This window comes from Bacillus rossius, chromosome 17, assembly GCF_032445375.1.
Source record: "Bacillus rossius redtenbacheri isolate Brsri chromosome 17, Brsri_v3, whole genome shotgun sequence".
In the NCBI taxonomy this organism is placed as follows: Eukaryota; Metazoa; Arthropoda; class Insecta; order Phasmatodea; family Bacillidae; genus Bacillus; species Bacillus rossius.
Window position 1 is genome coordinate 13,647,284 of NC_086344.1, and position 13,878 is coordinate 13,661,161.

The 13,878-nt window shown below is 40.6% G+C and overlaps 1 protein-coding gene across 1 annotated transcript in view; it reads right to left on the reverse strand.

Moving 5' to 3' along the window:
* Positions 1–11,682, reverse strand: part of LOC134540541 (eukaryotic translation initiation factor 6) — a 28,724-nt gene extending 17,042 nt beyond the window's left edge. The window contains exons 1-4 of the mRNA XM_063383346.1: positions 11,454–11,682; positions 8,651–8,736; positions 6,138–6,313; positions 133–309 (exon numbers count right to left, since the gene is read on the reverse strand). Of these exons, the coding sequence (XP_063239416.1) occupies positions 133–309; positions 6,138–6,313; positions 8,651–8,736; positions 11,454–11,560 (546 nt within the window). The 5' untranslated portion in view covers positions 11,561–11,682. The remainder of the gene's footprint in view (positions 1–132; positions 310–6,137; positions 6,314–8,650; positions 8,737–11,453) is intronic.
* Positions 11,683–13,878: the final 2,196 nt, after the last annotated feature.

Sequence of the window (13,878 nt, forward strand, 5' to 3'; positions counted from 1 at the left end):
ACGAAACAGCTCTAGATGTCACAGTTGGGAAATGCTCGCGATGCGACAGCAGACGCAGGAGGGTTGCAGCCGGACGAAAGCAGCAACAACACCGTGGACACCGCGGTGCGACGCCGGGGGGAGGGGACTCACCACCAGCGGCACCTGCAGCAGGGACGACAGCTCGTCCTGGTCCTGGATGGAGGTCTGCGGGTGGACCAGGCCGCCCTGGTTGGACAGGATGCTGTACGAGCCCACCAGCACGTTGGCCGCGACGGTCTGCCGGAACACCTCCACGTTGAGCACGTCCGCCAGGATCTCCTCAGTCTCCTGCGACCACACGCCGTGTCCCGCACGTGACACACCTTCAAGACACTCTATAACTGCTCGTCACATACAAAAATAAAAAAAAGATGTTATGCGCCAATGGTAGTTTTTTGTTTTTGTGACGTTTCACATTTTTTTCCCACAAGATTTTAAATAAATTCATAATATAAAGGTAAATTTTTATTCAGGCCTTGCATGTACAGTACACTCCCGATTATCCGCAAGGCAGTGCCACCGCAGATAGTGAAAATCACGGATAATCCGCAAAAGAGCGGAAAATGGGAAACAAAAAAGGAAACATTAATTTCAACTTAAAAATCTAAAACTTTATGTACAGTAACAGTTACGATCAACAGTAAAAATTTTTTAATTGATGCTAAAATTTTTGTATTTTACTAAATTATCAACATACAATACATTTCAGTAATGTTAAAACACAAAAGTGCTCAACCGTACGACTAGAAACAAAGCGCGACAGAGACAAAAATAGCAACGCATGCCAGCCTTCTGCGCGAGTTCCGAGAAGGCCTGTGGCGTTTTACTGTACACTGCACACAATACACTCGTCAGTAGAGTTCAAATTTGCTCACTTGTAATAAAATACAGGTTTACATATGTGCTGTATTTTTTCGTAGCATGCACGGATCATCCGCCCGCGGATAATAGGGAGTTCGCTGTACTGCACTTGTGGTATAGAGTAGAGGTTGTAACCGTTCATATGTAACCTTTGGCTTCAAAAACATTATTTTAGTATTGCATTCATAAATCTATAAAAAATATATAGTTTTTCTAGAACGCCAAAAAAATCTCGGGGCTCTACGGTTTTGGGAAAACCCAATTTTTATTTATTCAATGAATGATAATAATAAAAATAAAAATAAATTTTTTGAATACATACGAATTGTGAACCCAAAACTGTATACCAAATGATTTAACGTTTTCAGTACATACTACGACTGACAAAAATTTTGCCTTAAATTTCTTATAAAACATTCAGCAAGGACTTGTTTAGTACAACAACCTTTTATAAAAAATTTAATATGGTGTATATTACGAATTTATTTACAAGCATGGGCAAAAATAAGGAATATTAGAAGCATTTTATTTAGGCTACTACCCCCTTAAGTCAGTGGGGGCTTTGAGATTATAAATGCTCTCAACTACTAGTCAAAACAATTACAAAAAAATTACACTCCGAGTGAACTGAAGCTTATGTAGTCAGGCCTGAACACTCCCTGGAATGGTATTCATAAGAAAATTTACTCAGAAATGTAAGCACCAAAACTGTTATTTGTGCTTAAAAAGCAAGATGTCAAGCTTTGCATCCACAAGAGCAGGCAACAATATCAATAATTCAGTGATCAGTCAACACTTGATGCTTTTCGAACCCCAAAACCTCTAGCACGAACGATGGCTGGAACTTTTAACACAAAGTTCTTGTTGTGTATTCGCATAGACAATTGGCACACCCGCTGAAGTGTGCTGTAGAAAAACAAGGGCTTGCGGAGTATTGAGGGCCCCGCTCGAGATATACGAGCGGTGTCTGTTCACGAAATGCATTAAAAAATGCACTGAGGGTGGATACTTACTTTTAAACTGTATTTTTTAGGAGACTGATAACGATAAAACGTGTGTTCTTGGAATAGATCTTAGACATGAAACGTCCGGTACAGATTCTTGAAAACGCCAAAGGGCCTTGCATTAAACCTTTATCTTCAATTCTCCAACATCTCGTGACATGGATACAGCACAAAGTTCATAGTTTCCCTGTGCATGACGAGAAGACTGGACACCAGTTCAGAGCCCCTCACTCAGAGGAGATACCTACGATAGAAACACCAGCGAGCGCCACACTTCAAGCTACCTCATCACAGACACACCCCTGACTAGAAGCTCCGCCCACCCGGGCACACACACTGTGTGCAGAGTGTAACGTTGCAAGAACCCTGCCCTCCTAGTTAAATATTTTTCTTTTAACCTTCTTTTCTGTATTTGTAAGTATTAATAAGTCAATGTCTTTTGAGTGAAATATATGTTATGAAACAGTAGAATCAGACGTTATGAATATTAATATATGTTATTTACACGTGCTATGTGTATTTAAAAAGATATTTTGTATTTTATTAGACATTTTTAATCATTACTATTTTTTATGTAACTATTCACAAATGAGCCGTGGTACTAGATTTTCACCGGTTTAGGCCTACTTTTTCAGGTTTTTCTCAATAAGGTTAATTTTGTAAAGTAATTTGTATTATGATTGCTGTTCTTATTTTTAATTAACGTGTTGCAATATAATTATAGATCACGGGACTGTGTCTGGGCTGGGGTGATGTGTAGGGAGAGAGAGGCATAAGAGGCCTGTAAGTGTGAGTGAGAAAGAAACAGTGCTTCCCCGCCAACCGAGATAAAGACAGTAATTCCCCCCCTGCGTGGGAACTGAGTGGTAACTGCTCTCTCACGGTGTGGGAGAGAGAACGAGAATGGGAATCCCCGATTTTGATGTGAAATTGAAAATAGACAGATCAAGGGAAGCCCCGAGTTATGTGGGTACAGGGTTGTTCATGTATTGTAATTTGTTCTGTGATTGGCTTGTGATTTGTAGAGTGAATGAAGCGTGCGTGTGATTGGTCGGTGAGGTCATGTGACTTCTCCTCCCTGCGTGGAGGAGTCGGTGGCAGGACTTCACCAGTCGTCCGTCGAACGCTGCACAAGTAGGTCGCGTTCGGTGGCTTCTCGCAAATTATGTAGAAGTTATTGAAGAGATAATTAAACGTTGGTGGTCAGAGCCAGGCCGAGTATTAAGTCAACCTAATTTGTTTTATTTTCTTTCGGACAGTACCAAATTAGAATTTACGGCCACCTTCGTCGGCGTTTGGCTCGTAGCGAAATTCGTTTTTGCTGGGTGCGGTCATGTTTAAAGCCGCACAAATTTCGTGTACTGACAGTAAAAGATTACTGAAGGACGTTATTTTTCGTTAATTCACATCACGCAAACTGTGGGCATTTTTCAACGGGCAGGATGTACGTGTTGAACGAGTGAGTAAAACTGTGAAAATGATTGGATTCGTTTGTGCATTCTAGTTTGAAAAAATAAAACAAACACCAAAAAATTGGCGCAACATCTGTTTATTTTTGTATGTAACGAACCGTTATATTTGGCGCCCAACGTGGGGCGCCAAATATTTTGGTTCGTTACATATAAAAATAAAGATGTTGCGTCAAATTTAGTTGTTTTATTTTATTTTAATTTAAAATGTTGCACAGATGAAGCCAAACACTTTCAATAATTCGCTCACTCGTTTCATTTGTACGTTCGCCTGTCGAGAATGCTCGCAGCTCGGGCGATGAAGATTAACGAAAAATAACATAGCTTAAGTCCTTCAGTAAAATCTTACTGTAAGTACACGAAGATAGTGCGACCTCGAACAGGGCCGCACCCAGCGAAAACGAATTTCGCCACGAGCCAAAACGCCGACGAAGGTGATCAAAATTTCTAAATACTGTCCGAACGAAATAAAAAGAAAATTAGGTTAATTTAATACTCGGCATGGCTCTGACCACCAACGTTAAATTATCTATTCAGCAAATTACTTCATAATTTGGCGAGAAGCCACCGAACGCGACCTACTGGTACAGCAATCAGCAGACGACTGGTAAAGTCTTGCCACCGTCTCCACGCAGGGAGGAGAAGTCACATGACCTCACCGACCAATCACACGCACACTTCATTCACACTATACGTTACAAGCCAATAGGAACACAGAACACACATTGAAAACAGTTTTCTCGCCATAGAGCCCGGGACTTTACATTTTCCTTCTCTCTCCCACATCGTGAGACAGCAGTTATCACACATTTCCCACGACCAGTGGGGAATCCCAGCTTTTATCTCGGTTGGTGGGGAATCACAGTTTCTTTCTCGCTCCCACTAACAGGCCTCTCATGCCTCTCTTTCTAACCATCACACCAGACACAGTCCCTTGTCCTAGAATCATTCCACACGTTAATTAAAATTAAGAACAGCAATCATAATACAAATTACTTTACAAAATTAAACTTATTTAGAAAAAACCCGAAAAAGTAGGCCAAAACAGGCAAAAATCTAGTACAGCGACTTCTTTGTGAATAATTACATAAAAAATAGTAATGATTAAAAACATCTCTTAAAATACAAGGTATCTTCTTAAAACACATAGCGAGTGAAAATATCAACCCTTAAACATATAAAAACGGTAAAATATCATTAGAAAGACTTTTTAAGAAATGATTACATTCATTAAAATAGTTTAAAGAAAAATGTTTAGCTAGGAGGGCAGGGTCCTGCAACGTTACAAGAGCTTCAGGAAAAACAACGCGATTTCAAAACTACTCCAGATATCCGAGCGAGATCATTTCACGAAAAGCATTTAAAAGTTCGCTGAGGGCTGAAAAGAACTTTTGATTTTGAATTAAGTTTTTAAACACGTGTTTTCAGAGTAATTTTTAGGCGTAAAACAACCAGTACAGATTCTTGAAAGCACTTGAAGGACTTGCATTACAACTTTATCTTCATTTCTCCGCCGTGTAATGTCACGGTCACCGCTCATACGCACTGGGAGAAGACTGCGCGCCAGTCCAGAGGAGACACCGCGATAGAAGCACCAGCGACCAGCCTCGCGACACAGATACGCCCCTGACGAGGCGGGGCCCTTAAGAGGGCAGCGTTAAGTAGTCGCACGTAGATCAGAAGAAAACGTATAACGTATAGGTAACTTATTTTATAGGGACCGGAAAAATTTGCGGGTTCAATGACCTCTAGCATGAACTCCCACAGTTCCACGTACACTCGGTCAAATGCCACCCACTCACTGGCTGCTGTCTTGCGAGACGTCCCAATGTAGCAGCCTGTGATTTGATGCTGCTTTAGTTGAGTTTTTCTCATTTGGCCCAGAGTCATCCAGGTTGAGTTGCGAGCCAATGGCAGAGGCAGCACTGAGGTATAACTATTTGAATTCTAGCCTATCGCGAAATGAATCCGCGAATTTTTCCAGTCTCTAGTTATTGATAGAAACCTGAAAAATTCGCCGGATTCATTTCGTGTTATGCTAAAATTCAAATAATTTTACCTAAGTGCTGCTTCTGCCATTGGTTCACTGTTAATCTGGAGGACTGAGGGCCAATTAGAGACCCTCACTCATAGAAGTGTCGAATCACAGGCCACTCAGTCGAGACGACTCACAGTCAGCAGCCAATGAACAGTAGGCATTTGCCAGAGTGTGCAGAGGATATTGGAGTCTTATCCTGAAGGTGAATGAACCTGCGAATTTTTCCGGTCTCTACTTATTAATCATGAACTCGTAATCAAAACCATGGGCATCGCAACCGGGGGGGGGGGGGGGGGGGGGGGGGGGGGCGTCCCCCCCAATAATAAGTCTTCAATTTCGTCCCCTCCAATAATATATTTAGTTTCGTAGTTTCTTTACATTCTCCTGTTGTTTAAATTAATGATTTTGTGTGGATATAGCACCAGCAGATATGTTAACTTGTGTTTTTACCAATTTGTTCTCTGAAAATATTTTTTTTATAAAAAATAAATTATATATTGCAACCAACTATAATTAGAATATTTAGGAAAGAAAAATGCCTAAAAACCACCTTTATGCACCTTCAAACCCCTTATTTTCCCGGGGGAGAAGACCCACAGACCCCCCCCCCCCCTGCTTTTTTTTCTCCCAGGGGATGAATATTCCTCAAACAACTAAATCAATTGAAGTCCCCCCCCCCCCCCCCCAAAAAAAAATATGTATCCTTGCGATGGCCATGACGGAAACACGAGGGGGGCAACGCACCCGGTCGAGGTCGGGGTGCACCAGCGCCACGTAGTCGTTGCAGGCGACCACGTTGCCGAGGGCAGACAGGCGCTCCTCCACGCGCTGGATGCGCACCGCGTCGGGCAGCGAGTTGCGCAGGTGCTGCAGCTCCGTGTCCGTGGTCGCGTTGGGCACCAGCAGCCCGTTCTTGTTGCCTGCGCCCACCCCCCCGAACCCCCCTCGCACTGTGCACACACGCTCTCTCCAGCCGGGGCGAACTCTCATGGCGACCGGTCAAACAGCGTTGCAAGCAGGGGCGCAACAACAGGGCCGGGAAGGAGCAAGGGTATTATGCCCCCCCCCTGAAACATTGAAGTGGGGGCAAACGGGGGGGGGGGGGGAATGAAAGTGCTGTGTAATAAATTTTTAAATAATAAAACTGCTTAAATAGCACCATCTTCCACCTTGAAATACAAATTTTCCTGGGGGAGGACCCCCGGACCCCCCCTGCTTCAATAGAGGGGGATCGATGATTCTTTATAAAAAGGTATATTGCACCCCCCCCCGTCCCTTTGGAATTTAGTTGTTGCGCCCCTGGTCGCTTCCGGGTTGTAGCCGCGCGTCCTCGCAGAACAATCCACCGGTGTTTCGGTCGCCATCATCAGGGGGCAGTTACCCTACCTACGATGGTGACCGCCCCCCGGATGATGGCGACCGAAACGTCGGTGAATCATTCGCCAAGGACACGCGGCCGCAACCCCCGAGGCCAAGCTGCTCCAGGCAACGGCCGTGAAAGCCTGCGCACATTATTAAACAGTGTTGTAGTGTACCACCCTCGTAGATACCAAAAATCATATGTATCTCTCTCTCTCTCTCTCTCTCTCTCTGTGTTTGTGTGTGTGTTGCTCTCAAAAGTCAGGTAGTATATAAAACTGCAACGGGATACATACATATTTCTTTACCCAGCTACAACCAGCACTACGGCCTGCTAAGTGATGATCCCAATCGCTGCACTGGTTTTCCTCTTTCATTTATACACACTTCAGAGCTGTATCAAATGGGTATAATAGTATGTATAAATTCGTGACGGGTGTATTCGTTCTTATAAAAACCTTATAAATTTAGTTCTTTGCGTAAAAAAAATTGTTCATGTAAACTAGTGCAAAGAAATATTTTTAATTTTAACACTATGTGCACTGATTTCAGCTGTTGTTCTTCGTGAGTTACATACACCCCACCCAATTCCCCAAATGAGTGACCTCATATTTTTTTTTAAGTAGCATGGCTTCTGGGTTGTATCTGCGTCCAAGGTTGAATATATCCTGATATATATGTGATGTATTTTATCCTTAGACGCGGCTACAACCCAGAAACTTCAGACAATGGCCGCGAAAGCTTTATATTCAAAAGCAAAAGTTGCACAGAACAATGTCACATGATTCAAGCAATTGTATAGCCAGACTGGAGAAATGGTTCAAACAGGAATTTAAAGTTTGCAATCCTGGCTTGACATACGAGTTCAAAGAAATAATACATTAGACCTAAAATGCAAAAAAGGAGCACAAAATTATCTGAGCACTAACATTTCAATTCAACAGAATATTTTAACCTTAAAGGACTGAATTTCAAAAGCATACCACACCACACAAAACTTTTTTTTCCAGTTGAGCCTAAAAAGTAGTTGACTTTTCAATGTGCCATTATATAAATTCACTGTAAGTTGTATTGTGAGTTAGTTTCGATACAGGTAATAGCACTAGAGCACCATCTTTGTTTAAGTTACACAACAGTATCTGAAAACTAAGAATATACATACATCCCCCCCCCCCCCCAAAAAAAAAAACAGTAAGTATGTATATTAAGACATTTGGTTGTCTATAAAGTTGGTTTATGGATGATAATTTAATGTGACGTCATAACAAAACATTGATGAAATGATTGCATACTTTTATGAATAAAAATGAATTATTTTTATTGAATTATCACTATTTTGTAAGGATACAAAGAAGGAGTGAAATGAAATCTACAATTTAATTGATAAATTTACTTTTATTTGCACTCATTAATTCAAATATGTTTATTACTTTAACGAAGAGATTATTTTAACTATAACTTTTATACATGTTTGCTATTTAACTTCTTCCAATCTGTGTTATTCTGTTAAGGATGGGACGATGATAGGAAAAGTAGGAAATGAATGGGAGTGTTTCAAGTTTAATGTGCCTCGAAAAAGTCAAATCGATGGTGGTTCCAATCGAGTGGAAGAGAGATAGATGCGGCGCAAGCGCACAATGAGCATAATGGGACACAGCGTAATGGGGCAATGTGCGTAACAGGACACTTTTTCGTGCGTGCAGCCGGCGTTCATCGATTTATTAGACGTCACATCAAAATGTACAGTTGCAGTACTGCACCATTAGACTCATTGTGGTAATTTATTTTGTGAAAGACACACATAACCTAAACGTTAAATGGCACCGCATGCAAAAGAGAATCTTCTATGAACTGTTCACAAATAGATTCACATGGCTATGAGCGGAACAACAACTCACCCACGCACATGCGACCAATAATTCGACATCCTGCTATTGACGCGTGAATGACTGGAATTGTTTCAGCCAGCTCCGATTCAAATATGCTGGGAAAAAAAAAAGACATACTTATCACAAATACACAAGGGAATAATTTACGCTAAATTTAAACCTTTTCCACTCTTTTTCACCCAACCATCAAAATAATGATTTTGGTGAACAAATAGTGATTGGGTGTAAATTAAAGACTTAACTAATCACATGACCATGTTACCTCAAAAAACATGGCTGTTCCTTGTTAATAAATGCTTAGGTAACTATCATGGAGAGGAGAACATACAAAATTAGAGCAAATAAAAAATTTAAAAATACATTTTAAATACTTCCTGAATTTTTTTCTCTAATTATTCTGTAAAATGTAAAATTCTGTAAACTATCATTGTATTAATTCATTACATACCCAAAACATAATTATTTTCCAGTAGCATGTTCATGGAAACACAAAATTTCCGCCATGTTCAGGGACATAGGCAGGAACTGGTGAGGGAGGGGGGTCCCACACCCAAATCTCCTACAAAGTATACTATCCCCACCAACAAACGGGAAAGAACTAGACACTGAGCAAAGTGGTTCTATTGACCCCCCCCCTTTTTTTTTATTTAACAAAAAAAAAATGAAATTCTGTGTATGTTCCTGATAGTAAATTGAATAATAGACACAAGACATTCACACACTGGTGAATCCAGAAGGGGAGGGGGGGTCATAGCGGCACCCCCCCCCCCCCCTGAATAATTTTTGTATTTTCTCCTAATCCCTACCTAATCGTAGTTTTCCAAACCTACTGAAGTATTATTTAACTGCAACTATATAGATAATAGAATTTTTTGAACCACAAAAATAAAATATAAAATAAAATATATGAATATTTATGGAATTCTAAATATACTAAAATTGTACATGAAAACCCTCCACTGAACCTCATTTTGGATCTGCCCTTGCGTACACATGATGTGAGCAGTTGGCAAATTGTTATAAAGGCGAGTTATTTACTGCTGCCTCATATTATTTTATTCATTTATGTTCTTGTAAAAAAAAAAAAAATGATGTTTGTTAAGTTACCAAATGCAAAATAACAGTTTTATGGTATCAGAATCCTAATAACATAACGCAGGGGAATTTGAAGCCCATCTTTAAATACATAAATCGACAAGCGTGATAACATTATACCTTTGCAGTCAGGTTAGAATTAGCTCCATACACATCTAGTCAACAAGAACATAGGTGACTGTAACACAAAACACAGAACAAGGATATTGGGGAAGGAATCGCCCATTGGTGATATCAATAATCCCATCCTAGTAATTGTCTGGAGTGTTTCGGGAAACAAAGGAAAAAATAAATCAGGATGGTTGGGTCGTTATTCAAACACTGGACGTCTGTAGTGCAAGTCCAGAGTCTTGCCAGTAAGCCAAATTGCTCCAATTAGTTTTATTAATAAAGCTTACAATAAATAATTATTTATTTAAGTGTTATTAACGAGGCAGAAACAAATTAGACTACCTAATATTATTTTTGTTGATTGAACAAGGAGTTAAAAGATGTGGGAATTTAGTCTATCTTAATTTTTTTGTTCACTCCCGCCAAATTTGTAACACATGTATTTGTGATTTTTTTTTTCACACTAAAAGTCTCCAAAACCAAAAAAATTCCTTGGTTCAAAATAACCACATGCCTAAAGCTGGAATCACAATGCCCCGACGGGCCCGACACGACAGGCCCGACAAACTGTCGTGCAGCATCTCAGCACGACAGATTTAAAAGCGTAGGGTCACAATACCACGACAAAAATAACCCGACGATTTTCAATTTGGCCTTCGGCAAATCGTGCCAAGCTAAATACTTCAATTAAAATGCATTATAGAAAGCGCTAAAAAAAAAGTAGGCTCTTTTATTTATTATTGACAGTTGAAGTGCAAAAAAACATTTAGTCGTCTGCGATACGAAGTAAGGTTAAGTTGATTCGTAAAACAAATAGTAGTTTATTATAGTAACAAGGAAACAAGATAAAGATATGTCAGTGAGGGACAGAAAAATAGTCCTGATGTTAGCTGTGCGAAGAATTAAAAAGAAACGAAACGTTAAAAAATGGATTCTAAAATAACGTCACTAACCATAAACACGATGATATCTGTTTATGTTTATACAAACAGGCTAAGGCAAGCTACAAAATTTTCAATTCACCCACACGTAAAACGAAATTTCACTTTTCAGCAAAAAAGAATTACCAAGTAGGTAAATATTTTTGAAATATAGTTCTGTACTGTTTCCTTTCCGTTGCCGTTTTCTTTTCTGTCGGGCCACGACACGACGGAATTAGAAATAGAATCTATTCCTTGCGGGCCGTCGGGGTGCGTATTTTGTCGGGCTGACGTCACGGCGAGCTTGTATTTCATTGGCTATTGAACTTGTCGGGCCTGTCGTGTCGGGGCCGTCGGGGCATTGTGATTCCAGCATTAAAGATTCAGCTTACTTGGCACACAATCATTCCGGCTTATAGCTTATTACGATAATTTCAGTAATACCCTCTAGTTAAATAAATTTATACTATCAAATCAAACTAACTAAAATCCAAACTGGCCGGCTCAAACACGAAATAAAAAAGGACTATCAGAACACATGAGGAAAAAAAAATCATGCAAATGTTTAAATCAATGATAAATCAATGATATTAACTATTAAATATGACAAAGAAATGTTGGAGCTGGCCACGGTTTATAATTATGCACATGCGAAATTGTACAAGTAAATTTTAATTTCTACTAACCTGTAAAAATTCTCCGACCCTCCAATTGCTACAATACAGTAGGAATTTGTTAATTTAGAGAACACTCCAACTTCGTTGTTGTTTTCAAATTGAACACGAACTGCCATTATGTAAACTTTTCAGATGCTGTAAGCTTTACTATTTCAAGTCCTAATTAAATTGCAAGCAAATACCACGAGCACTTTCAAAACAATTACGCCATATGCAGCAACGAGCCAACAATGTAGAACTAAAATACTAAAGAGTACAAGAGTAGATATATAGCCAGGTTTTTTTTAATTAAATTTTTGTGACTACATAAATTTTAAAACTTCATACACAATTAAAGTTTAATTTGGCATTATTTAAATTTAAAATCAATTAATATAAACTTAAGTAAGATTTAAAATATCAAATGTATAAAAATTAATTTCTTTATTGATGTTAAGTACAGCATATTTATATAACGAGACAGCAAATTAATCAAAATAATTCAGAAAAAAGATGCTTTACCAGTGAAAGAAATCAAACACTCACAGCAAGAGCAAATGAAATGAATTTAGACATAGTACTAATGGTAAAAGGAAAGAGTTTGTTACGTTTCAGTACTTTTAGTCAAGAAATTAGGTTGAAATGGGCACCAGTCAAAGTTAAAAAAGAATATTAATATGCTGGTGTATCGACTCATAGGATGGAAAATGAAAAAATATGTTTTTGTGTGTTTAATGGTCAAGAGCAACCACCCACAACAACAATTCTATTTAAACAACTTCGGCAATGCTTTAAAGCCAATTAATTGTTATCGTCGAAGACCCTTAGCAACGTGTGTCGAGTTCTTACTCGTGAATTTACGTGTCTTAACTTTCATCGTCTGTAAATGTGTAACTTGTAACGTGCAATCTAACTGAGTAATTTCTAATTAATAAGTGAATGTAACGTGTATGACTCCAGTGTACCGGGTTACGTACTTTTCGGGACATTAATGTTTCGCCACAGGTTAGATTGCAAATATCTTTGGGAAACGTCCGTTTGTATTGACGCCGTCCCCGCTACCTCTGATTATTTAGACATGATTTTTGCTCGGGTTCGTGATCTCAGGGAAGGTTCGGCCTTGTGGCTAGAGGTAGGGGTTAACGCAGTAGGGCCCCCCGAGCTGTTATGGCCACTCGGGACGCCTGAAGAATAACACAAAGTTTAGTTGGTGAATTTAATACAGCACAGCCCAATACATGGTGCTGCCCGTTGTGGCCGTAACGGTTTGCCCGACGCGACTAGTCACACGCGCAGCTCACCTCCTCAGTGGCGGCTCACGATTTTAATGCGCGTGAGGGGCGGACTTGAACACGTGATGCGAAGTTACAAAATACACTCTGACATGGCACACGACATCATGACTAACACTACACTTCACTATTACCTAGCTCTTAACAAACTGGGCTAGCAACCCGTAGGCCCGTATCTCCGGCGACTCTACGTGATGTCTAGATGTGTCCCAGGGACTGAATCGTTATTATGCTTGGCGGCTCAATGCCGTACGACGATGATACATAAACCCTGACGTGACAGATAACATTTGGACGAACAACTATTTCACTAATACATTACACTTAATAAACTGGGCTAGCGACACGTATGCCCGTGTCTCCGGCGACTCTACGTGATGTCTAGATGTGTCCCAGGGACTGAATCGTTATTATGTCCGATGGCACGCGTCGCCTGCTGGCTGCCCCGTGCGGGCCAAAACTATGTAGCCGGTAGGCTAGGTTGGGGCGTGAAGCGCCGACGTAAATTCACAAAACTCCCCACAGTACTTACGTAAAACGTAGAACACTCATCTCGGAGCACTGATTTAATTAAGTTAAGTACCTCATGGTAAATTTAGGCCGACCGCGGAACTGTACGTGAAAGGTTGAAAAGAAATTACACTATTGAAAACTACATGTCGGTGAAAGCAAAGGTTGAAGGTTCCGCGTTGCGAGCAGGCTGCTGGCCTGGTTGAGCTCTCGAAGGACACTGCCTGTGTCGCCGCGCGCGACCCCCCTCCCCCGCCAGCCCTCCCGCGGAAACGTGTGAATTTCGCAGGAAACTGAACCGGCCAGGTTCGGGACAAATCGCACAGTGAAACATGATTTTGCAAGGACTGAATTATTAATTAATGAAAAATAATGTTTAATAAAAACCTGTGGAAAACATAATTATAATAATCTGTTGTAGTGCGGCGGAAGGATATGCCACACCCGGCCGGATCCTTCCGCCGGCGCAGCACTCGTTGCATGGCGTTCGCCTCGTCGCACGAACTACACTTTATTGCGCGCACGAGCGCGTTCGCTGCACACGCCTTTACGAGACGTTGATGAGGCATAGCGGTCTATGCGACATAGAGGAGCATTGGCGGTCGGCGTCAGTATATGCTATTTTCCATGTTAACGTAACATCCTGTAGAAGT